The sequence below is a fragment of the Anomaloglossus baeobatrachus genome, chromosome 2, assembly GCF_048569485.1.
Source record: "Anomaloglossus baeobatrachus isolate aAnoBae1 chromosome 2, aAnoBae1.hap1, whole genome shotgun sequence".
Lineage (NCBI taxonomy): Eukaryota > Metazoa > Chordata > Amphibia > Anura > Aromobatidae > Anomaloglossus > Anomaloglossus baeobatrachus.
The window spans coordinates 37,543,791-37,570,169 of NC_134354.1; the positions used below are offsets into that span (position 1 = coordinate 37,543,791).

A 26,379-nucleotide genomic window follows, 5' to 3' on the forward strand; every position below is an offset into this window, starting at 1 on the left:
TAAACCAAAGTTATGTATACTGCTGCCGCTGAGGGGAGCCAGTTCGGATCCCATCCCCAATGGTGCTGCGTGGTGATCCGTGACTTGCCTCCTGGCACTAAGTTTACTTCTCTGTTGGTCCCGGTAGTATGGAACTTGCCGGGTCCCGCTCCCCACTATGGCTAAGTGTGGGAGCTTGCTCTCAGGGTTCACACTTGGGATTTTCTGGACCATTTGAGTGGAAAGTCCTATCCCCCTCTTTGCGCTAGTACCCCGATTTTTGGAGTGGGTGGAGAACGGATCTTGAAGGCTCCATTCTCGTCGGGTAAATTGTCAGGTTGCCTGAAGCTACTCCCTGACCTAGGGTCCACGTACCCCGTCGTGCCCTGGTGCCAACCCGGTGATGGTGCAAGGCCACCGGCTGTCCTCAACAGTTCCGTGCCCCTTGCCACGATCCCCTGCGACTGTGGGTCCAGCTACTCTAGGCCCAGACCACCGTCTGCTACCTAGATGGCTTCCTAGGAGCCCAGCTCCTAACCTCCTCTCTCCTTCACCTCTCAAGCTCAACTTCCTTCTCCTGACACTCCTGACCCCCCCTTAACCAACCCCCCAAGTGGGCGACCCTATTCCACTCAGGCAGTCGACTGGTGTGTTTGGTGGGTGTGGTGCAGAGTGTTCCTAGGATTTTGATTAGCTGATGTAGGCAACACCATGTAGTTGGGGACCCATAACCAAGAAGGAGGTGGATATTGCACGGGAGGGCAGATTGTGCAATACCCTGTGACGACCTGATAGTCCAGGGGCGTCACAGATGCATTGTACCATATCGGGCAAGACTGCTGTACTGGTCACTGCTGCATCACACTCTATCGGCTGAGCCTGCCGCATCAGCTGTCCTGGCTGCATCTGTCTCATTAGAGACTGCCTGTGCCCAAACCCCTGGTGTCAGCTGTCGCAGCACCAGTATCTTTATGTGGCACCTGGTTTCTACCTATCCACATATCCTAGTGTCTCTATGATACGCTTCGTATCATATGTGGCTGGCATAGCACATTTCTAGAGTATAATTTATGCATTCTGATTTTGTCATATACACCATAGATTAGATTGCGATAGATTTGGTGTTCTATTTTAGATAACAGGATTATTTACTTATTGTTAATGGTGACTACATTTCAACTGTGTCTATTACATCTTAGACCTGTTTGTATATCTTGTATATAATAATTATTTTACTATCCTATACATCAATGTGCAATTGAATATCTGCATCCCCAACATCACCGCAGTCCTCATCCCAGCCCTAACCCATCTCTTCAACCTATCACTAACAACTGGTGTATTCCCTTCATGCTTTAAACATGCCTCTATTACACCCATCCTCAAAAAGCCCTCCCTTGACCCATCCTCTGTGTCAAACTATCGCCCCATATCCCTTCTCCCCTATGCCTCAAAACTACTAGAACAGCATGTCCATTTTGAACTGTCCTCATACCTCTCCTCCTGCTCCCTCTTTGACCAGCTACAATCTGGCTTCCGACCGCATTATTCCACTGAAACTGCTCTAACTAATGACCTACTAACCGCCAAAGCCAAGCGACACTATTCTATCCTCCTCCTACTGGACCTGTCCTCTGCCTTCCACACAGTAGACCATTCCCTCCTACTACAGATTCTCTCATCTCTGGGCATCACAGACTTGGCCCTATCTTGGATTTCTTCATACCTAACCGACCGAACTTTCAGCGTCTCCCATTCTCACACCACTTCCTCATCTCGCCCCCTATCTGTCGGTGTCCCCCAAGGCTCAGTTTTTCGACCCCTGCTGTTCTCCATCTACACCTTCGGCCTGGGACAGCTCATGGAGTCCCACGGCTTCCAGTATCATCTCTATGCCGATGACACACAGATCTACCTCTCTGGACCTGACATTATCTCTCTACTAACCAAAATCCCACAATGTCTGTCTGCTATTTCATCCTTTTTTCTCTGCGCGATTCCTAAAACTTAACATGGACAAAACAGAGTTCATTGTCTTTCCCCCTCCTCACTCATCTCCTCCAACAAGCCTTTCCATCAAACTTGATGGTTGCTCACTCTCCCCAGTCTCACAAGCACGTTGCCTTGGAGTAACCCTCGACTCTGCTCTATCCTTCAAGCCACACATCCAAGCCCTCTTCAACTCATGCCGATTACAACTCAAAAATATCTCCCGGATCCGTGCTTTCCTTAACCAAGAATCAGCAAAAACATTAGTGCTTGCCCTCATCATCTCCCGCCTTGACTACTGCAACCTCCTGCTCTCTGGTCTCCCTTCCAACACTCTTGCACCCCTCCAATCTATCCTAAACTCTGCGGCCTGCCTAATCCACCTCTCCCCTCGCAACTCCCCAGCCTCACCACTCTGCCAATCCCTTCACTGGCTTCCCATCACCCAACGACTCCAGTTCAAAACATTAACAATGACATACAAAGCCATGCACAACCTGTCTCCCCCCTACATCTGTGACCTAGTCTCCCGGTACCTACCTTCACGCAATCTCAGATCCTCACAAGATCTCCTTCTCTGCTCCTCTCTTTTCTCCTCTTCCCACAATCGCGTACAAGATTTCTCCCGTGCATCCCCCATACTCTGGAATGCTCTACCTCAGCACATCAGACACTCTACCGTGGAAAGCTTCAAGAGGAACCTCAAGACCCACCTCTTCCAACAAGCCTACAACCTACAATAGCCCTCAGTCCAGTAGACCACTGCGCAACCAGCTCTGTCCTCACCTATTGTACTATCACTCATTCCCTGTAGACTGTGAGCCCTCGCGGGCAGGGTCCTCTCTCCTCCTATAACAGTCTGTTTTGTACTGTTAATGATTGTTGTACGTATACCCTCTTTCACTTGTAAAGCGCCATGGAATAAATGGCGCTATAATAATAAATAATAATAATAATAATAATAATAACTGAGAGTCCCCATCCCCTTACCTGTGATGGAGTCCGTGGATCAAATCCTGAAGCGGCTGAGAGCTGCTGCCAGCGACCGTCCCCTTGGGTGGCTGCAGAGCACAATATCGGGGATCATCGGTGGGAGTCCGGAGGTGGCAGGGAATTCATCCCTGCATGAGCGGTGCCCCCGGAGGTCTAGACTGCCAGACAGGCTGTCGCCTTACCTGACTCCCAGGGCCCAGCGTCACCACAGAAGCCCCTCTAGGGACCCTCAGGGCCGGGCGCCGCGAGCTAAGAGGTCCAAAAGGCCGCGGCCTGGGAGGAATTCAAACGGGCGGCTGGGCCAAGCGGCAGTTAGCAGGCCTGCGCCGGAGTTGGGGGCGGGGCCTGCTGCCAACTTGTCTGCAAGTGACGTCAGCGATGCGGCGGGGCGCTCTAGTGGTGTGCCTGCCGGACGCCCTGAGCCCCTCCCCCTTGCAATGATGGTGTCTCGAACGGCTCCCTGCGAGGTGGGCGGAGCCAGGCGGCTGCAATCAGCGGTATATCGGGCCTGGCGTCCCGGGCCTGCGGCTACAGAGGCCCTGTCTGGAAGAAGGGCCCCGTGGAGCGGGGCTGGGAGGGTCGTGCTCGGAGAGCCCTGAAGATTATATGCAGCCCCCTAGTTGGCCGGCGCCGCTGATCATCGACAGGTCCAGGAAATGCGGCCTGTCGGGTCCTCGGGCCGTATGGTTCCAAGGTTCAGTGGAGCGGAGTCGGATGGGAGGTCCCAGTCGTTCTGGATCGGCGGGACGGACGTCAGGATGCAGGTGGTCCAGCTGGCGGGGCCTCTACCCTCGTGCAGCCTGGTGAGTATGATTCTATGTCATGTTTGTCTTCACATGCTTGTCAGGTACACAAAACGGGGGGGGACAGATCAGCTGGGGATAGGATTAGGGGTGTCAGAGGGAATAAGTCGGATGAGGGTGGGGAGTTGTTAGAACTCATAAGTAGTGTTTGCACGTTGCTTGCATGGATTGGGGGGCCAGGGGAACCACTAGCGCCAGCGGTGGCTTGGGTTAATCCGCCCGTCATTGCGGCTAGTGAGTCCTTGGTTGCGAGTATCTCTTCCCCGGTGTCAGTGTCGGATCAAACGGAAAAGAATAAGGAGGATATAATTAATTTGGATGATCGCGCGCGTGGGGAGGTTTATGTGTGTTTTGAGGGCCCCTTGGGTTCCCATTTTAAAAAGGAGGTAAGGGAAAAGATCTGGAAGGATGAATATGTAGAGATCTTTTACCTACTCCCATTGGCAAAATTTAATTTGGACAAGGGGAAGAAAGACGATAGCAAGAAGGAAGATGAGGAGAAACAGCGGTGGCGCTTGATTCCTCAGACATTTGCTAATTGATTGCAGGCGTTTGCAATTTTGGCAAGTGTAATTGGCGAAAAGGTGCCGGAGAATTGTTCTAATTTGTTTTGCTATATGGGCTCGATTGGTGAAGCCTATAGGGTTTATGGGGGGCAGACCTGGCTCCATTATGACGAGCAGTTTCGTCAGCGGAAGACTATCCGTCCATCCATAAGATGGGATCAGAAGGATATAGGTTTGTGGTTGCGGGTGATGGTGCCAGCCAGGTGTGGGCAGTCCTTTCAGGACAGGGACGGGTCCTCCGGCCAGTCAGGAAGCCAGGGTGCCAGTAGTCAGTACGGACAGGCAAGGTCCCAGAAGCCAGGTTTGTGTTGGCAATTTAATGAGGGGCAATGCAAGTTCGGTGCCACTTGGTGTTTTAAACATCTGTGCACCCATTGTAATGGAGCATCCCATGGGGCGACCAAGTGTGTTAAGAAGAGTAAAGGCCCCGTCACATGCAACGACGGATCTAAGGATATATTGCCGGGGTCACGGATTCCGTGACACACATCCGGCATCGTTAGAGACGTCATTGAGTGTGACAACAAAGAACGACCGATAACGATGGAAAATACTCACCTTATCGTCCATTGGTGACTTGTTGTTCCTTTTTAAAATATCGTTGATTGTAGAGAACGCAGGTTGTTTGTCGTTCCCGAGGCAGCACACATCGCTACGTGTGACACCTCGGGAACGACGACCTGCAGCTTACCTGCGGCCGCTGGCAATGCGGAAGGAAGGAGGTGGGCGGTGTGACGACATGGACTCTCATGGGTTAAAGTTTCTTAACATTCAGCCAGACAGGATGATAGATTGTTTATAGACGGGGGATAAGCCCCTCATTGTTTTTACAAGACTCTTTTGGACTCATGTAATTGTGTTGGCCACTGAAAGCCAGACATATTGTTTCTGCAGACTTTTCCAGTAATCATTGTATTGTAGTTGTGTATTGCTAATGTAATTACCTTAGTAGCCATTGTCTAGTCGGTGACTCCCAGACTACATGTATACCCTCAGTCTTTCTGTAGACATCATTTGGATGAACATTGTCCATGCAGCTTGAGATTCATCCAATGGGAGAGGCGCTCTTGTCCAACCAATCGATGAGGACGCAGTGTATCCAAGTGGAAGGCTGTGGCTATAAAAGGGACTTTTTTAAGCCACCAGGTTGATGGATGCTGATGGATCCAGTCTTAGGTCTTTGGAGCTGACTAGAGGATCAGGATATCTTATGGCTTCAATCTAGGGACTCCGATTCCGGTTGGAGACCATATCCACAGCCTAGGGATTTCGACTCCGGCTGCCAGGATTCTAACATCATATCAGGACTACCTAAGGAGGACACTCAGGTTGGGACAATCCGGTCACCTGGCTACAGACTTTACAGACCTCACACAGCTTCCTAAATCTGGCGCTATTCCTTTCTCGGTGGGTGCCCGCCGAAAGCGGGGCGCTGCTGGATTGGAGTAAGCGGCCCTGGAAGCTCTGAGGCATGGACATTCTAAATCCCTGGTGAGCCAGCGGAAGGGTGAGACTCTGTTGCCTGTTACATTTGTGTGTTTTTCTGGTTATGTGTTATGTGCCATTAATATTTTGGGGATCCAATAAAGTCTAATTATTGTGGTTCCCTCACCCTGTGTTGTCTGAGTAGTGTTACGCCCACGGTTAAGGAGGCCGTCGTTCAGGTGGGATGAGCCTTGAGCCACGCTGTCTTTCTAAAGGCGACGGGTTTTAGTGGACGAGAGCACCCACTGAGCCCCGTGTCTCCACAATTGGTGGCAGCAGTGGGATACTACTCAGCCTGGTTTACCCAGGGGAGCTGCAGCGGACTGGTGTTTTCGGACACCGTCCAGGGCTCAACAACCAGGGAGGCACATAAGCATACCCAGCAGGCCATAGGGGAGGCATTCAGGTTTCGGACGCTGCCATGTCCAACCCCACCAGCTCAGCCATGGGACAAGGACAAGAGAGGAGTTACGACCGCTGCAGTAAATGGATGCTACAGGATCTGTGTCAGAGGCGAAAGATTATCTACTGGAACGCTGAGACTCGGTCAGACTTGATCCAGAAATTAGTCCGTTGGGATGCCCAGAATGATGCAGAGGATGATGAGGATCCCGCCGATATTGACCCAGAGGATTTAAACTATGTGCCACATCATGGATCTAGTGACAATCGGGAATCAACTTTGTCCAAAATGGCCCAAGCCACAGCGTTGTTGGATGCATTGGGGCCTAGATCCTCAAGAGAAGAGAGGGCTTATGTTCTGGAATATGTTTATGGGATTCCAGCTGCAGTACTGCTAACACCAGCCGGTCGAGAAGGATGGTCCCGCTACCCAGCAGAAGCTGCACCAAAACAAAGGACTACAAACAGGGCCTGTGACTCGCCCAATCTATGGCGCTGTTATACATGTGGGCGCCATGGACATATAGATAAAGATTGTCTCCAAAACTGAGGCCGCATGCTTGGAGCCCATCTACCAGCTCAGCCGGTCAAGAGCCAGGGACTACGAGACACTGGTTCCTCCATTACCCTGGTAAGCCCAGTTATTGTTTCCCCAGAAGACCCTGTACCAGATTCCCAATTATCCATCTCCCTGGCTGAGGGCCAGCGCTCAGACATTCCTCTGGCATGTGTGCAGTTGGACCTAAGGACCGACCAGGGAGAGGTCGAGGTGGAGGTTGTGGACAGCCTCCCCACACCTGGTATTTTGGGGACCAACCAGGAAGTGATCGATGTGGAGATTGTGAACAGCCTCCCCATACCTGTCATTGTGGAGACTGACCAGAGCAAGACTGATGTGGAGCTTATGGACACCGTCCCCACACTAGTTATTTCTGGAAAGGACCAGGGAGAGGTTGATGTGAGACTTGTGAACAGCCTCCCCACACCTGTTATTGTGGAGACTAATCAGAGCAAGGCTGATGTGGAGCTTATGGACACCGTCCCCACACCAGTTACTTTGGGGTCTGACCAGGAAGAGGTCCATGTGGAGTTTATGGACAGCCTCCCCACACCTGTTGTTTCGGGGACTAGCCAGGAGGAAGTTGAAGTGGGGTTCATAGATGGCCCCACCAAGCCTGTTGTTTCGAATACCACTCAAAGGGAAGTGAAAGTGGGGCTTGTGAATTACCTGCTCACACCAGTCATTTTGGAGAATGACCTAGGACAAGGACTATCCAGTCAGTTTGAAGCAGCCATCTCCCACCTCCAAGCCAAGCAGGACCCTGATGTGGATCTTTCTAACATCTTTTCCAGGGATGGTTTGCATTCCCGGTCTCCATCATCCACTTCTGAGCCAAGAACTGTGAGTAAGCCTAACCACACTGTGGCTATTGACTGGGGGAGGATTGATAGTGGGAGATTTGTGCAGGCCCAACTCATGGACCCCACCTTAGTGCTTGTCCACAATATGGCTGCTCAACTTGGGGGAGGTAATCAGGGGGAGGTGTATAGATGCGAGCCTCTGTTGCTGACCTCACCATTAAAAAGGACAATGCCGTCAAGAGGAGAAGGATGTGCCGTCAAGAGGAGAAGGATGATCGGAAGCCTATCATGTCTGGCTAATATTAAGAAGGGGGAGGAATGTGACGACATGGACTCTCATGGGTTAAATTTTCTTAACATTCAGCCAGACAGGATGATAGATTGTTTATAGACGGGGGATAAGCCCCTCATTGTTTTTACAAGACTCTTTTGGACTCATGTAATTGTGTTGGCCACTGAAAGCCAGACGTATTGTTTCTCCAGACTTTTCCAGTAATCATTGTATTGTAGTTGTGTATTGCTAATGTAATTACCTTAGTAGCCATTGTCTAGTCGGTGACTCCCAGACTACATGTATACCCTCAGTCTTTCTGTAGACATCATTTGGATGAACATTGTCCATGCAGCTTGAGATTCATCCAATGGGAGAGGCGCTCTTGTCCAACCAATCGATGAGGACGCAGTGTATCCAAGTGGAAGGCTGTGGCTATAAAAGGGACTTCTTTAAGCCACCAGGTTGATGGATGCTGATGGATCCAGTCTAAGCTCTTTGGAGCTGACTAGAGGATCAGGATATCTTATGGCTTCAATCTAGGGACTCCGGTTCCGGTTGGAGACCATATCCACAGCCTAGGGATTTCGACTCCGGCTGCCAGGATTCTAACATCATATCAGGACTACCTAAGGAGGACACTCAGGTTGGGACAATCCGGTCACCTGGCTACAGACTTTACAGACCTCACACAGCTTCCTAAATCTGGCGCTATTCCTTTCTCGGTGGGTGACCGCCGAAAGCGGGGTGCTGCTGGATTGGAGTAAGCGGCCCTGGAAGCTCTGAGGCATGGACATTCTAAATCCCTGGTGAGCCAGCGGAAGGGTGAGACTCTGTTGCCTGTTACATTTGTGTGTTTTGCTGGTTATGTGTTATGTGCCGTTAATATTTTGGGGATCGAATAAAGTCTAATTATTGTGGTTCCCTCACCCTGTGTTGTCTGAGTAGTGTTACGCCCACGGTTAAGGAGACCGGCGTTCAGGTGGGATGAGCCCTGAGTCACGCTGTCTTTCTAAAGGCGGCGGGTTTTAGTGGACAAGAGCACCCACTGAGCCCCGTGTCTCCACAGGCGGGATGTTACGTCCCGCTCATCTCCGCCCCTCCGCTTCTATTAGGTGGCCACTGTGTGACGTTGCTGTGACGCCGAAGATCCCTCCCCCTTCAGGAAGAGGATGTTCGCTGCCCACAGCGACGTCGTTAGGGAGGTAAGTACGTGTGACGGGGGTTAACGACATTGTGCGCCACGGGCAACGAATTGCCCGTGACGCACAAACGACGGGGGCGGGTGCGATTGCTCATGCGATTGCACGATATATCGTCGCATGTGACGCCGCCTTTAGCCCAAGTCCGTTACCACTAATACCCAAGGGTCAGACGCCAGTGAGCTTAGTCGTGATGCTTCCATACCTAAGTAGGTACCCTGATAGGGATAAAGCTGAAGTTTTGAGGTTGGGTTTTGGGGAGGGTTTCAGGATTCCTGCTCCTGTTTTTGAAGTTCCAGGGACAACCAGGAATCTCCCTTCGGCGTATCAACATGCGAAGGTTGTGGCTGAAAAGTTAGGAAAGGAGGTGGCGTTGGGGAGAATGGTGGGTCCGTTTCGTTCCCCCCCCTTTTTCTAATTTTGTGGTTTCGCCATTCACTATTTGTGTTTGTATTGGAGGTAATTGGCATTGTTTGTTTGTACATTTTGTTTTTCAGAACCCCCCTTCCCCTTGCCTGGTCTGTATCCTGGGCCATTCTTATGTGTACTGGGGGGGCGCAGCGAGCAGATGCGAGAAGGAACGGAAGACAGCTAGGTTTTGAGAGGGATAGGGCCCTTGTCAGGTGGCTCAGGATCCGGGGTATGAGGTGGAATAGGGTGTTGCAGGGGGTGCATAGGTATGCCTGTTTGAACAGGCCCCCTGACATTTTGGTTTTACACATCGGGGGAAATGATTTGGGTGAGCGTCCTTTTCGCATTTTGATAAAAGATATTAAGCATGATTTATTACAGTTATAGGTGTCTTTTCCAGGCATGACGATTGTGTGGTCAGACATGGTTCCGAGAAGGATTTGGCGGAAAGCACGGTTTGTGGAGAAGCTGAACAAGGCGCGGGTGAAGGTTAATAGGGTTATGTCGAAATTTGTTAGCCGCAATGGGGGAGTTGCAGTCCGGCATTTTGAGTTGGCGCGGAAGGATGAAGAATTTTGGTTGGCGGATGGGGTGCATTTGAATGCAGTAGGGATTGATTTGTATGTCGTTGGATTGCAGGGACGTATTGAGCGGGCTCTGCTGTTGCGGAGGGTCTCAGGTACTTGAAGGTTATCAAGGTGCCCTCACACTATGAAGAAAAAGACATGGATCGCACATCCCAAAAAATACAATGATCTAAAGCCGCTAGGCAAAAAATTAAATAGAACATGGTTATTTTATTACCATTCTGATCAGATTGTATTAAGCCCACTGCCACGTCACGGCAAACCTCTTGAGTGGGTCCCTATACTAAACCTTTTAGTGCGGCACTGTGCACTAACCACCGCTGCAGCGACAAATCGCCAGCAGGGCAGGCGAACTGGTGCCTCACAGCGCCCGTGCTGCAAGGCGAAGCCCCCAAGGCTCCAGGCCGCGCTGCCCCACTGACACGACACCACCACAACAGCGGCCACCACACAGCACCAGCTCAAAGTGAGAGGAGCTGCGCACTCACCTCCCACTGGCTCCCATATGTGAACTGGGGACACTATGAAGAAAAAGACATGGATCGCACATCCCAAAAAATACAATGATCTAAAGCCGCTAGGCAAAAAATTTAAAAGAACATGAGGTTCTTTTGTTGTAGCAAGGTGCCCTTGTTGTGGCAGATGTGTATTGGTGGGTCCTTGAAGTTGGTTTCAAATTGGTTCGGGATCCATCCAAAATGGATCCCCTCATTGGCAGAATGGTTAGTCACCTCCTGATTTTTGGGGGATCCCGACGGGGTATGTTGGGGCCCCCATAAGTGTTTTTTGGTTAATGGAGGAATAACCCTTACTGTTTGGTGCTCCTGAGCCAGTGTGGGTAACGGCTGGGAGCAAGTTGGTTCTATGCTTTGGTTATGTGAATCACCAGGGTTTTTAGCTTCAAGGACCTTACCACAATGCAAATTTTCCATGTTATGTATTTGTTTCATAAATGGCTGCTATGGCCAAAATTATCCAAAGATAAATTGGTGTCTGAGTGGTTACTACTGGATAGGAGGGGGAATGGTAGGGTGTGTTTGTACTTATTTTAGGCCGGAATCTACAATTTTAGGGTCAAGACTCACAGTACAATTGAGAGGGACCAAGTTCACTCCCAGGAATTCAGTGCTTTGATGCTCATGTGCCGCCCCCGTGCCAGCAGCCGGCCCACTGCTCGGATCCGGATCCGCGGTGGCTCGAGGGGTCTCCGGACCCGGGGGTCGCGTGGTCACTCGAATGAAAGGGGGCTATGTACAGGGAGTTTGGACAGTTCGTGACGCCACCCACGGTGCGTGGTAATGTGAGGGACCACCGCTGCGGTTGGGGAGCCCGGTGACGATGGTGTGGCAGCCTAATGTTTAACCCCTCCATGGGGGTTTGTGTCCCGGGGCCCGTCGGATGGTTGATGAATGGGTGCCGGTGGAGTAGGAACAGGGGTATTTCAGTGTACTCAGTCCAGGAATAACAACACCGACAGCTTGTAAACCAGAATTCTGAGCACCACTGCAGCTTGTAGGGAGCACGCTTGGGTCCGTGCCCTTGGTGTTGCTGTTAGCCTGTGGCCCTGTCCTTGGCACCTCTGTCTCTGTTGGACCCGTGGGTATAAAACTCTTCGGGTCCCGCTCACCCGTATGGCTAACGGAGTGAGCTTGCTCTCAAGGTTCACGCGTAGGATTTCTTTGGACTGTATTGGGAAAGTCCTATCCCATCGGTGCACTAGTACCCCGATTTTGGAGCGGGTTGGGGATGACACTTGAAGTCTTCACCCCCGTCGGGTAAATTACCGGAACGCGTTGAGCTATTTTTCGGCCTAGGGTCCAAGTACCCGATGGTACCCTGGCCCCTGCCCGGTGATAGCTCAAGGCCGCCAGCCGCCCTCCTCGGCAGTCCTTGACACTGTCCCCTGCGGCCAGGGTTCCAGCTCCTACCAGACCCAGACCAAAATCTGCCACCTAGTACACAGGAGCTCTCCTCCGTGGCCTCTCCTCACGAGAGCCACCACTCCACTTCCTCTCCTTTCACTCTCCAAGCTCAACTCTCTCTCTCTCACTTTCCTCACTTTCCCCTCACCAACCCCCCATGTGGGCGACCCTATTCCCTTCAGGCCCCCCAATGGTGTGTCTGGTAGGTTAAAGTGGGAAGTGTTCCTAGGATTTTGATTGGCTAAGCTGTTAGCAACACCAACGGACCAGAATCCGTAACCAAGGAGGGTGGATACTGTGCAGAAGGGCAGATTGCACAATACCCTGTGACGACCTGATAGGCCAGGGTGTCAGACTAATCGGTGCGCACATCTTGCAGGGCAGGGGGAAATCTTCCACGGACCCGGCTGCTCTTGGCTCCTTTGGATGACTGAGATATAGTCGCAACTCGCATACTGAAGAATCCGGACTTTAAATCCCATTTGTTTTGAAGTTGGTTAAAAAAACCCTTCTGTTCAGATTTACTGATTACAGGAGCGTCTCCGTCTGGTACTCTCACTCAACGGCTACCAGGGCTCTCTCACGGCCCGGCTCGCAGTAACTCTCACACTGGCACAGTACCTTTTCCCAAACTGTCGTTCTCGGACCAAGTACAGGCTACACTGTCTGACAACCCAAATGCTCCAGTTTCCACCCTCAACTCTTCTTCACGCTCTTTTTCTCATTCCTGTACTTTTTGGGCAGGGTTATTCAATTTCAGTAGGGGAGCGCCGGCTGAGCCGGCCTGTCCATAAAATATAGAAAACAGGGGAGCACTGTCTCTTAAAGTCAAAGCACCCTTAACCGTTCGTAGAGGCGGTACCCCTACACAGGTATCAATGCTGCGGAGTTGGAGGGCATAGGGGACCTGACAGGTTCCCTTTAAGTATGAATGGAATGGCAGTGAATGTGGCACTACAAAGCCCAAGTTTTCTGGATCAGTAGGGGTCTAAGCAGTTGGACCCCCAGCAATTGGAATGTTATATTCTGCCAATGCATGGAGGAAACTTCCAAACTTAACAATACCCCTTTGAGACGTGAGGCTTAGATGAAGTGCAAGGACTTAAGGCCACTTTACATGCTGCGATATCGTGACCGATATCGCTAGCGTGCGCACCCGCCCCCATCGTCTGTGCATCACGGGCAAATCGCTGCCCGTGGCGCACAAAATCGCGCGCACCCGTCACACTTACTTACCTGCATAGCGACGTCGCTGTGATCGGTGAACTGCCTCCTTTCTAAGGGGGCGGTTCGTTAGGCGTCATAGCGACGTCACTAGGCGGCCTCCCAATCAAAGCGGAGGGGCGGAGATGAGCGGGACGTAAACATCCCGCCCACCTCCTTCCTTCCTCATTGCCACCGGCGGCAGGTACGGAGAGGTTCCTCATTCCTGCGGTGTCACACATAGCGATGTGTGCTGCCGCAGGAGCGACGAACTACATCGTTACTGCAGCAGCAACGATATTCGAGATTAGGGGGGCATGTCACCGGTGAGCGATTTTGAACATTTTTGTGATGATTCAAAATCGCTCATAGGTGTCACACGCAATGACATCGCTAAAGCGGCCGGATGTGCGTCACAAATTCCGTGACCCCAATGAGATCGCTTTAGCAATGTCGTAGCGTGTAAAGTGGCCTTTACCCTTTCTGCAATGTAGACAATGCAAACTAAGAGGGAAAGTTTATGCTTCAGCAAACTGTCTTCCAGCCAGGAACAAGGCCACCTTTTCCACGCTAAGGGGAAAAGATTATTGGTAGAATATGTTGAAGGACTTAGATGTTGATGACCTATAGGTCATCAATATGAAATTGGTGGGGTCACCCCAATAATCAACTCTTTGAAGGTATTCAACAGTCAGCAGTGCACAGTGACAAAGCTGGGACACCAATTTTCCTTAGGCTCCCTTCACATGTCCATGTTTTGCACGGTCCGTGGTGTAAGTCTGTTCGTATATCCATGTGTGTTCTATATGTTGTTCATGTGCAATCTGTGTGACATCCAGATAGCACACGGACAGTGTGACTCCCCTGGACTAGTCAGGTCGTCACAGGGTACTGCACGCTCTTTATCTCTCAGTGCAGAACTCAACCCCTCTTGGTTCTGGGTTCCCAACTTGCAGCACTGCCTCCATCAGCATCCAAATCCCAATCACACCTCGCACCACACCCTGTCAGGCACAACAGCGGTCTGCTAAGCTGGAATAGGGCCGCCCACCTAGGGGTCAGGCAGGGAGGTAACAAGTCAGTTGTGTGGTAGCCCTCGAGCAGTGAGGAGCTCGAGGAAGCTGGGAGTTGAAGCTCCCAGAGGAGAAGCAGATTGGGTTGCAGACGGTGGTCTGGACCCGGAGGAGTCGGAGACCCGGTCGCGGGACATTGTGACTGGGTGCCTGGCTAGTCGAGGAGGACGGTTGGCAGCTGCAGTCAAATAGCCGGTCTGGGGTCGAAAGCACGTCGGGGTACTGGACCCTAGGTCGGAGAGAGGCTCCATGCAACCCGGCAATTAACCTGCGGAGGACAGGGCCTTTATGGACTGTTCCCCACGAAGCTCAGAGATCGGGGGCACTAGCGCAACGAGGGGCATAGGGCTTTCCAAACAAAGCAGCCCACTGAAATCCCAAGCGTGAGCTCCTGAGAGCAAGCTCCTCTACTACCCAGAGTAGAGAGCGGGGCCCAGACAGCTCCAAGCTTACGGGCCACTTGGACACTTCTAAAATCCTGTGCACGGAGGCAGGCTACGGACCACCAGGCAGTGCTGTAGGGGACGGAACCCGGACGAGCTCCCTCAAGAGGGCAGCGGCACCCAGAGACTTGGATTACCAAGTTGTCAACGTCTGCTTTCCTTCTGAGCGAGTACCTGATTAACCCCTGCTACCAGCGAGTCTGTGCTCCCCCTGCAATACATCCCACCATCCAGGGTCCCGGGGCCTTTTCCTATCCATGGAGTTGACAAAATCTGTGGTGGGAAAGACAAGGGCGCAATAGGGTCTTACCCGATATTTGGGTATAGGAGAAAGCAGAAAATCGCACTCACCTGGTCCGGTTGTGATAGTCACAACCCCTTTAACAGCGTATGGGAGTGCTGAGCTGGTTCAGCAGCGGCCCCCGTCAGAGTTGGTTGCTATATAAAACGGAGATGAAAGAGGACGGGTTTACCAGCCGCGCTACGAACCACACCGTTGTAGATTTCTTGAGATATTTTTATTGAAACATTCCAACGCGTTTCAAAGGCATGACCGCCTTCTTCCTCAGGGAATAGAAATATACCCTACCCATGGAGGGCAACGTCATGTGGCTGCCCCACTCCATCACCCCGGATACTCCCAACAGCAGTGGCGGTACTCCCTATTACCGCACACCATGGGTGGCGTCACAAACTATCTAATTCCCCTGTAAATAACCCCCCATCACGTTTTGGAGTGACCCTGAGCCCCCGGGTCCGGAGACCCTCGAGCCACGAGTAGCAACACCCAGATCCGAGCGGTTCGAGCACTGCCGGGGCGGTACACGTCCGAAACAGTAGCACCAACTTTTAGGCTTACCTGTCTCTTGTGCTGCTGTCATAATTGCTTCTGGGTCCTCAGTCAGTGCAGGGAATATTCATGAGCATAATGAGCGGGCCCAGAAGCAAGTGTGACAGCAGTGCTGGAGACAGGTAAGTATGAAAATACATTTATTTCTCAGTAACGTGTTTCCTTTGGTACATGTTACACTGATGTCACACCGATCATATCAGTGTGCGGTCCGTGTGACACCCGTACTGCCAGCAGAAAACGGACATGTCGCCGTATGGAGCACACAACCACGCATGTGCTCAAGATGGACACACGGTTCATTTCAAAACACGAACATGTGTGAAAGCCCATGGATTTTAACGGGTCTACGTGTGTCCGTGTCTCTGGTATGGAGAATATGAATGTCACTTGTACATGGATATGTGAAGGAGGCCTTACCCTATGTAATTCTCTCTTTACATTGTGCAATGTTCTCCAATACTCCAGATCACCATCCATTGAAGTGAATGTGATTTGAGAAGCATTACCCCAGAACAGCCACTACATGGGGTATGGTATTGTGCTTTTCTAGGTCCATTTACTATTACTTCCAGACACATAGCGAGCTGCTGATCTTTGGGAGTGCTGGACCATTACCTATCTGATATTGTAATCAATTTGTGTTCTGTAATGCAGGAGAATGGAATATGGCACTCTTAAACAAAAAAAAGGCAAACTTACCGTCTTAAATTCCAGATAATGATCCTTGTTCCCTTTTTCCCTGAAATTACTTCCAGTTCTGTCAGCAGCACCTCTTTTGTTCCCAGAAGAGAATATTTCGTAATCGCCGCTAGATTTACATCGGAGCCTGAATTCTTCACAAGCTGCTGTTTGAGGAGTTAAGAAACTTACATTTTACTTCTGATTTTTTTTAACCTTTTTTAACCCCTTCCAAAGTTGGTGATTTTCAATTTTTACGCCTTTCTTTTTTCCTCCACTTCTTCCAAGAGCAATAACATTTTATTTTTTCCACCCACATAGAGCTTTGAGTTGTAGTTGTGAATAACCCCATCCACTTTACAATTCAATATACTGGAAATGACACAAAAAACGCAATTCCTCAAAATTCTTGGGTTTTGTTATTGAGCAGTTTATTGAGCTGTAAAAAATTACAATTACCTGGCATTATGATTTTTCATATCAATACAATTTCGTAGATTCCACACTTGCGTTTTTAGGCTAGGGCTACACAGCGAATTTGGCCACGACATCTGATACATAACCAAAGTTCACTATGTATTACTGCTACATTGCAGCACAATGATGTATCGAGATGTACTGCAACCAGGGCAATCAAGTCACTTAAATTCCGACTTTATGCAACCTGTTCATCATGGTTGAAGTACCGTGGGTTGGAGTGCAACCCCATTGACTTGTATTGTGCTGCAATGTAGCAGTAACAACAATCTAACTTTCATTGCCTGACAGCTGTTGCCGACAAATTCACCTTGTAGCTCTAGTCTTATTGATAACATTTTTGGGGGTAGATACGATGTTCCTTCTCAATACATATTTTTGCAGTGTTGCAGTTACTGAAAAACTACTATTGCATGCAGTGGCGTAACTAGAGATTGATGGGCCCTGATGCAAAATTTGGACCGGGGCCCCCCCTCCACATACCCAGACACTTAGGGTATGGGATAATGACACTGACACTCGGGGTACAGGATAATGACGCCGACACTTGGCTTTTACCCACAGCACCCAGGTTTCCCATGATCTGAAATCCCTCTATCAGCACCCAGCTTCCCTATGCTCTGCCATACATCTTACCCTCAGCACCCAGCTTTCCCATATCAGAGCATGGGAAAGCTGGGTGCTAAGAAAAGATGTACAGCAGAGCATGGGAAAGCTGGGTGCTGAGAGATGTACAGCAGAGCATGGGAAAGCTGGGTGCTGAGAGATGTACAGCAGAGCATGGGAAAGCTGGGTGCTGAGAGATGTACAGCAGAGCATGGGAAAGCTGGGTGCTGAGGGAAAGAGCCTTTTCCCCCTCACCACAAAACATTACCATCCCATGCTTGTATCTTTGTCCTCCCTTGTATGTAGTTCTCCAAATACTATAATGCCCCCCACACAGCCTTCCATATAGTATATGTCACGGCCAGGTGGACGGGCAGACCCAGGAGGTGGATCCACTGGGCCGAACTCCTAGATGGTAGTAAAGAGTCCGGTAGCTGGAGCACTATAAACAGCAGAACAGTCCGTGCACACGAGTATAGCGGAGAAGTCCCTGGGACCACGGAGTCAAGGGTGGTAGTCCGGGTGACGCAGCTCTGGTTCAGAAGCCGAGATGATGTCAGGCGGGGTCCGGAACCTTTGGAGCGAGGTGATGAGTCACCGCAGGGATCCGGGATGGTGCGGACTGTCAGGATGGCAGATGGACAGCGTTCGGGGTTCGGGATACGGCAGGACTGGATGGCGAGGCAGGCACGGCTCTACGAGAGAGATAGGTAAGTACATGCACAGAAACACCAGGAGACCTGACTCCTAGCTTAGGAAACACGAAGATCAGGCCCCGCCCCCTTGGACAATAACCCCCTTTATACCCTGTACCTGTTTAGCCTCATTTCCTGTTAATGGACGCTGGCCCTTTAAGAAAGGGTCAGTGACCGCGCGCGCGCCCTAATGCGCATGCGCGCCGCCCGGGTGCCAGAAGCCAGGGAAGGAGGCTGCGAGGAGGACGCAGGGGAGCCGGCCAGGGCCTGGGAAGCCGTCGGGCGCCGGGATCGGGGACCAGGGGGCCTGGGAAGGACGGGCACCGGAGGCTGTAGAGCGGGGAGCGTGGCAGGTGAGCCGGGGAGCGGGGGTGAGGACCCGGGGAGCGTGACAGTACCCCCCCCCCCACGCCCCCCTCCCCGCAACCGGGACATGAAGGCACGGATCAGAGGAGTGCCCACGTTCTCCCTGGGCTCCCAGGACCTATCCTCAGGACCATACCCTTCCCAGTCCACCAGGAAGAACTGTCGACCTCGTACGGTCTTCATGGCCACGATATCCCTTACCGCATAGATGTCGTCATCAGCAATAGGTGGAGGAGCCGGACTGGCAGCAGCGGAGAAGGGACCAAGGACAACCGGCTTGAGCAGGGAGACGTGGAATGAGTTGGGTATCCTCATCGTGGCCGGGAGCTGTAGCTTGTAGGAGACCTCATTGATCTTGTTGAGGACTTTAAACGGCCCAATGTAGCGAGGACCCAGCTTGTATGATGGTATCTTCAGGCGGACGTACTGGGAAGCAAGCCAGACGAGATCTCCAGGAGAGAAACACGGAGGGTCCAGACGTTTCTTGTCAGCGTGTCTTTTCGTCCGCAGGGAAGCACGCCCAAGGGACGCTTTGACAGAGTCCCAAATGGTTGCAAAGTCACGGGCTACTGTATCTGCAGCAGGGACATCCGAAGAAGGAGATACAGGCAATGGGATGGAAGGCTGAAGTCCGTAAACGACATGGAAGGGAGAGCTGGAGGAGGACTCACTGACGTGGTGGTTGTGGGAGAATTCAGCCCAGGGAAGAAGAGCGGACCAGTCGTCGTGATGGGCGTTAACATAGTGACGTAAGAAAGAGGTCAAGATTTGATTGACCCTCTCTACCTGGCCATTAGACTGAGGATGGTATGCAGATGAAAAGTCCAGAGTCACTCCCAGATGTTTACAGAGAGCCCTCCAGAAGCGGGAGGTGAACTGAGTTCCTCTGTCGGATACGATGTGTAATGGAAAGCCATGCAAGCGGAAGATGTGTTGTATATAGGCGTCCGCGAGTTCCTGAGCAGAGGGCAGTCCAGCCATAGGGACGAAATGGGCCATTTTAGAGAACCGATCCACCACGACCCATATGACTGTGTGTCCGGAGGACAATGGCAAGTCCGTAATAAAGTCCATTGCTATGTGTTGCCATGGAACTGACGGTATCGGCAGAGGCAGAAGACGGCCATATGGGAGGTGTTTGGGCGTCTTGTTCCTGGCACAAGAGGTACAGGCGGATACAAAAGCAGCGACGTCCGTGCGAAGGGATGGCCACCAGTAATGACGTACAATCGCACCCCATGTCTTTTTCTGACCAGCATGACCGGCTGTTTTCGAGGCATGTCCCCAGTGTAACACTTTTTCCCTGTCTACCTCGGAGACATAGGTCTTCCCAGGCGGTATCTGGGCCAGGGTGACAGGGGCCACTGGAATGATTTTACTAGGACAAATGATGGGTTGGGTAGTCTCTTCCTCCTGCTCCATGGGCATGAAAGACCTGGACAAGGCATCAGCACGTACATTCTTGTCCGCGGGTCGGAAGTGAAGCTGGAAATCAAACCTGGCAAAGAATAGGGACCACCTGGCTTGCCGTGGGTTCAGTCGCTGAGCGGACCGCAGGTATTCCAAGTTCTTGTGGTCCGTGTAAATAATCACGGGGTACACTGCCCCTTCCAGGAGGTAGCGCCATTCCTCCAAAGCTAGTTTGACTGCCAAGAGCTCTCGGTCACCGATGGTGTAGTTGCGTTCAGGCGCTGAGAAGCCCTTGGAGAAGAATCCGCAAGTCACCATCTTCCCGGAGGAGGACTTTTGCATGAGCACTGCTCCGGCTCCTGAGGAGGAGGCATCCACCTCCAAGGTGAACTGGCGGTTTAACTCCGGACGGTGAAGTACAGGAGAGGAGGCAAATGCCCGCTTCAGAGAGCTAAACGCGGCGTCAGCCGCAGGTGACCAGTCCTTTGGATTAGCCTCCTTCTTAGTCAGGGCGGAGAGAGGAGCAGTCAAGGCAGAGAAGTGAGGTATAAACTGGCGGTAGTAGTTGGCGAATCCCAGGAAGCGTTGGATTGCCTTCAGTCCAGAAGGAGGAGGCCAGTTGAGAATGGCGGAGACCTTCTTGGGATCCATCTGCAGTCCGGTATCAGAGATGATGTACCCCAGGAAGGGGAGAGAAGACTGCTCAAAGACACACTTCTCATACTTTGCGTACAGGCGATTCTCTCTCAGTCTTTGTAGAACCAGCTGTACGTTTTCTCTGTGGGTTTGGAGGTCCGGAGAGAAGACAAGGATGTCATCTAGATACACTACCACACAGATGTAGAGAAGGTCCCGGAACACGTCGTTCACCAGTTCTTGAAAGACAGCAGGAGCGTTACACAGGCCGAAGGGCATCACGCAATATTCATAATGTCCATCGCGCGTATTGAACGCGGTTTTCCATTCGTCACCAGAGCGGATGCGGACCAGATTGTAAGCACCCCGAAGATCCAGCTTGGTGAACACACGAGCTCCTCTAAGCCGGTCAAACAATTCGGGAATGAGCGGCAGTGGGTACTTGTTTTTTACGGTGATTTGATTCAAACCCCGGTAGTCTATGCATGGGCGTAAGTCGCCCTCTTTCTTCTTGACAAAGAAGAAACCTGCTCCAGCAGGAGAGGAGGATCTCCGAATGAACCCCCTTGCCAGGCTCTCTGAGATGTAAGCAGACATGGCCCTTGTTTCGGCTGGAGATAAAGGATATATCCGTCCTCGTGGTGGTGTTGTTCCTGGGAGCAGGTCGATGGCACAATCGTATGGACGATGTGGCGGCAGTACCTCGGATTCCTTTTTATCAAAAACATCTGCAAAGGACCAATAGGCCGAGGGCAGCCCCGGTAGGTTCTCTGGAACCGGAGGTCGTCGGATGGGTTGTATGGACTTTAGGCACCTCTCATGACACGAAGAGCCCCATCGGGTGATTGCGCCAGTGCCCCAACTGACTGATGGTTCGTGTGTCCGCAACCATGGAAGTCCCAGCAGGATCTGGTGGGACATGTGTGGGAGGACGTAGAAAGCGATGTTCTCGGTGTGAAGGGCACCGATACGCAGTTCGACCGGCCTGGTGATCCAGGAGATGGTGTCAGAGAGGGGTCTCCCATCCACCGAGGCAATCACTAGGGGCTTGTCGAGTGGAATAACAGGCACCCGGTACTTGTCCACCGTGGTCTGCTGGATGAAATTGCCTGCTGCCCCGGAATCGAGGTAGGCATCAGCCGTGAACCGCGTCTCTCCTGTTGTCACTTGCACTGTCCATGTAACCGGGTCAGAGAGAGTCCCAGCACCTAGGGTGGCCTCTCCTACCAACCCTAGGCTTTGGAGTTTCCCGGCCTCTCTGGACAGGAGCGTAGCAGGTGTGTGCCCTCACCGCAGTAAAAGCAGAGACCCTTGGCGAGCCGCTCTGCTCGGCGTTGTTCAGACTGACGCACTCGGTCGATCTGCATGGGCTCGTGGACGGGAGCCCCAGCTGTCGATGACTGAAGTACGGAGGGTTTCTGCGGAGGAGGGGAATGCCGTACCGGACGTCTCTCACGGGACGCTTCCTTGGATCGCTCCTGAAAGCGAATGTCCACTCGAGTCGCTAGGGCAATCAGGGCATCTAGGGTGGTCGGTACGTCACGACCCGCCAGCTCGTCTTTAATTCGCCCTGAGAGTCCTTCCCAGAAGGCGGCGGTTAGGGCCTCGTTGTTCCACCCTAGTTCTGAGGCCAGGGTGCGAAACCGGATCACGTATTGACCCACCGTCAGAGTCCCCTGACGTAAGCGGAGAAGAGACGAAGCAGACGCGGAGGCGCGTCCGGGCTCATCGAAGGTGCCACGGAATGCCTGCAGGAAGTCCTGGATGTTCGTGGTCACAGGATCCCCCTTCTCCCACAAGGGGTTCATCCACGCCAGTGCCTCACCCTCTAGATGGGACATGATGAAGGCGACCTTGGCTTGGTCGGAGGCAAACAAATGCGGCAGCTGCGTGAAATGGAGGGAGCATTGGTTTAAGAATCCCCTGCAGGTCTTGGGGTCTCCGGCGTACCGGGGTGGTGAAGCCAACCGAAGTCTGGTGGTATCTGAAGAAGTCGCCACAGGAGCTGGAGCCGTGGCTTGACTAGTGGAAGCCCGGGATGTTGAAGTCGTAACTGCCGCTTGTAGCGTGTTCAGGCGGGCGTCCACAGAAGACATGAATTGCAGCATGCGGGTCTGAGTCTCACGCTGGCGTTGGAGTTCCTCCTGTACGGCTGCTAGTGCTGCAGCGGGATCCATGGCCTGATCTTACTGTCACGGCCAGGTGGACGGGCAGACCCAGGAGGTGGATCCACTGGGCCGAACTCCTAGATGGTAGTGAAGAGTCCGGTAGCTGGAGCACTATAAACAGCAGAACAGTCCGTGCACACGAGTATAGCGGAGAAGTCCCTGGGACCACGGAGTCAAGGGTGGTAGTCCGGGTGACGCAGCTCTGGTTCAGAAGCCGAGATGATGTCAGGCGGGGTCCGGAACCTTTGGAGCGAGGTGATGAGTCACCGCAGGGATCCGGGATGGTGCGGACTGTCAGGATGGCAGATGGACAGCGTTCGGGGTTCGGGATACGGCAGGACTGGATGGCGAGGCAGGCACGGCTCTACGAGAGAGATAGGTAAGTACATGCACAGAAACACCAGGAGACCTGACTCCTAGCTTAGGAAACACGAAGATCAGGCCCCGCCCCCTTGGACAATAACCCCCTTTATACCCTGTACCTGTTTAGCCTCATTTCCTGTTAATGGACGCTGGCCCTTTAAGAAAGGGTCAGTGACCGCGCGCGCGCCCTAATGCGCATGCGCGCCGCCCGGGTGCCAGAAGCCAGGGAAGGAGGCTGCGAGGAGGACGCAGGGGAGCCGGCCAGGGCCTGGGAAGCCGTCGGGCGCCGGGATCGGGGACCAGGGGGCCTGGGAAGGACGGGCACCGGAGGCTGGAGAGCGGGGAGCGTGGCAGGTGAGCCGGGGAGCGGGGGTGAGGACCCGGGGAGCGTGACAGTATAAAGGGTCCCACATAACCCTTCATATATTAGAATGCACCCCCATAGTCCTCCATGTATTACAATGCATTTCCCATAGTTCTCGATGTATTATAATTCACCCCATAGTTCTCCATATTTTATACTGCACCACAGTCCTCCATGTTTTATAATGCACCCCCATAGTCCATGTATAAGGTAGGCTCCACAGTCCTCCATATATTAAAATGTAGCCCCCATAGTCCTATATGTATTATAATGCAGCCCCATAGATCATCATATTGTATTATGCAGCCCCATACTCCTCCATGTATAATGCACCCCTGTCATGCAGCCAGCCCCCCCCCCCCCAGGGCCTCTATGTGTCATGTAGCCAGCCCCCCCAGGTGTCCTGCAGCCAGCCCCCCCCAGGCCTCCATGTGTCATGCAGACAGCCCCCCAGGGCCTCCATGTGTCATGCAGCCAGCAAAATAAAAAAACAAGTACCTCTCTTCTCCTTCTAACCACTATGACCACGGTAGTTATGCCCCTGCCCCCATATGTCACACACCCTGTGCTCCCCATACAGCCTGCACCCCCCATATCACACACACTACACCCCCATATGTCTCACACCCTGCCCCACATATCTCACCCTGCCAGTACCCCATATTACCCCTCTCAAACACTCTGCACCCCTTCACATCCTTCTGTCACAGTCTGCAGCACTCATATGCCACTCACCCTGCAGCCCCCTCCCTCATGTCCTCTCTTTTTTCATTACCAGTCATCTGTCCAAATCTCGTTCAGGAATCAGTATTTTCTCCTGCTTTCTGCCCGGCAATCCTGTGTCTCCTCCCACACAGTCACATGGGCGTGAGATCATCGCAGGTCCTGGCAGGATGGATTCTGTCTGCTCTGCCGCAGGTCAGAGAGCCCCTCTACTGACACCGGGTCCCCCTGACTCACAGGCTGGCCCCCTGACGGTCGCGTAGTCGGCCACTACATAGTGGCCCTACACATAGGGGCCCGGCAGCCAGCTCTGCAGAGCGGCTGCCGGGCCCCTATAACCCTGCGGGCCCGGTCGCAGTGGCGACCTCTGCGACCGCAGTCGTTACGCCCCTCATTGCATGTCATTTTAAATGGGTTAATCAATTTTATATTTTAATAGTTCAAAATTTTATGGATACCAATGATACGACATGTGTATTTTCAAAATATATTCATTATATGTGGATCCTTAGCCATCAAATACGTTCCAGGTAGTTCAAACTTTCTTTCATGAAAACTGTCATGAAACATAAATTCCCAAGATATTCCTACAACTGAATTATATCTGGTCTGAGAATTATAGACCTCCTAATCCAACTGTGAACCTGAAACAGGACAGATGGCTCAGTATGTGGGCCAGAGCCACCAGCTTCAAAAGAAACATCACACTTCTGATAAAACTAATTAAATAGTGAAAGTACTCTTCATTTAAGCTAGGGCCCCTCTCCGGTGTGGACAAATAAATAAAATTGGTAAGAAGACAACAAGTCTGAGTTTTGTGTACGTAAGGGCAGAGAGAATAGCCTTTAGCAAGAATCAACTATCCACTGAAAAGCAGGGTCCTAGCCGCCGGAACAGCATACATTTATAAATATTGGAGTTTTCATAGATCTTACAGTTATGGTAAAAATATATGCAGCATCGAAACAGGATCACAAATATAATACAAATTATCTCATATCTGTAACATGTGCCTATCAGCCTCAAATTAATATCTGCCAACTAGATAAAACTAGCCACATCATGTTTCCCATCTATGAACGGATAAATTCATGATGGGAAATATGATGGTAATATTTTCTGCCTGGGATCTCCAGGGGCGGCGATATCCTGGAAGACGAGGTTTCATCATTTTCTGGAGACTGAAGCCACATTCCATGGCCAGCCCTGTCATAACTCACCTGAGGTGCAGTGACTTGTGTTTTTAAAGGGTAATGATTAGGGATTAGTGAATATATTCGCCCCTATTCAGTATCCGGCGGATAATGGGGTATTCGAGGTATTCGGTATCCGACAGCTAATATGGTATTCGCTCCGATACTTTCATTTTCATTTCTGGACTTCCTGGCGCCTTTTTCCAGCCAATGAACACATCTGATATTGTTTGCCCTCACAGTAACGCCGTAGCCATCTTTATTGTGGTGTTACTGTGATTGGCTTGGCTGCATAGCGTCATAGGGGCCATATAAGGCTGCTGCCATTTTGTGCATGCATTAATTCCTGAGCTGCCGGTGTAGCTAGACTCTACTGTGTGCGGGACAGCGTTTCTCTAGCCAACTAATACTAGTACTTCTAAGGGTTGAAGATATTTACCATTAGCTGCTAGCGACTGTGTAAATCATAGAAACAGGTATACGGACAGTGCACTGCATTTTATGAGATAGTGTTCCTGCTGCACAATCCAAAATAGTCCTTGTAAGGGCTGAAGACAGTTTCAACTGTGTGCTAGCAGCTGTGTAAATCATAGAACAAGGTATAGGGACAGTGTTACTGCATTGCTTAGTTAGGTGACAGCCGTTCCTGTTTTAAACCTGCCAAAAAAAAAATCCTCTTATTAGTGGTGCATACGGTCTGTGACTGCAGTGTGTGATATAGGAAGAGCTTAATCACAGGCAGGGAGAGATTTAAAGCTGTCCTGACATCTGCTACTAATAATCAACAATCTCAGTGCTGCTACATCCCTTGTGTCTGTTATACTAGCAATAGGTATTACAACTTTCAAAAAAAAGGTCCCAAAATTGTAAAAACAATGGGTAAGGTGTAGTGTAGTGCTTGTCAGCCACCATCTCAATTCACAGTCTGAGTGTTACCCAATTGTTATTAATACTAGGTGTCAGTGGCACAACTTGTGCCTGAAGCAAAATACCTTCATAGCACCAAACTAGCCAAATTTTGGGGGCTTCATATCTTACACAAATAGATAGTGGCTTGCTTTTATTAAAGCACAGTCTCAGTGTTACCCAATTTTTATTAATACCTGGTGTCAGTGGCACCACTTGTGCCTCAAGGCTAAAGTTGAGCGATGTTCGA

General features: G+C 51.5%; 1 protein-coding gene across 1 annotated transcript in view; it reads right to left on the minus strand.

Annotated features, from left to right (window-relative positions):
- The window catches only part of LOC142282112 (MORC family CW-type zinc finger protein 3-like), a 360,015-nt gene that overhangs the window by 231,505 nt on the left and 102,131 nt on the right, over positions 1–26,379 (minus strand). Inside the window, exon 5 of the mRNA XM_075332939.1 lies at positions 16,244–16,391. Within this exon, the coding sequence (XP_075189054.1) occupies positions 16,244–16,391 (148 nt within the window). The remainder of the gene's footprint in view (positions 1–16,243; positions 16,392–26,379) is intronic.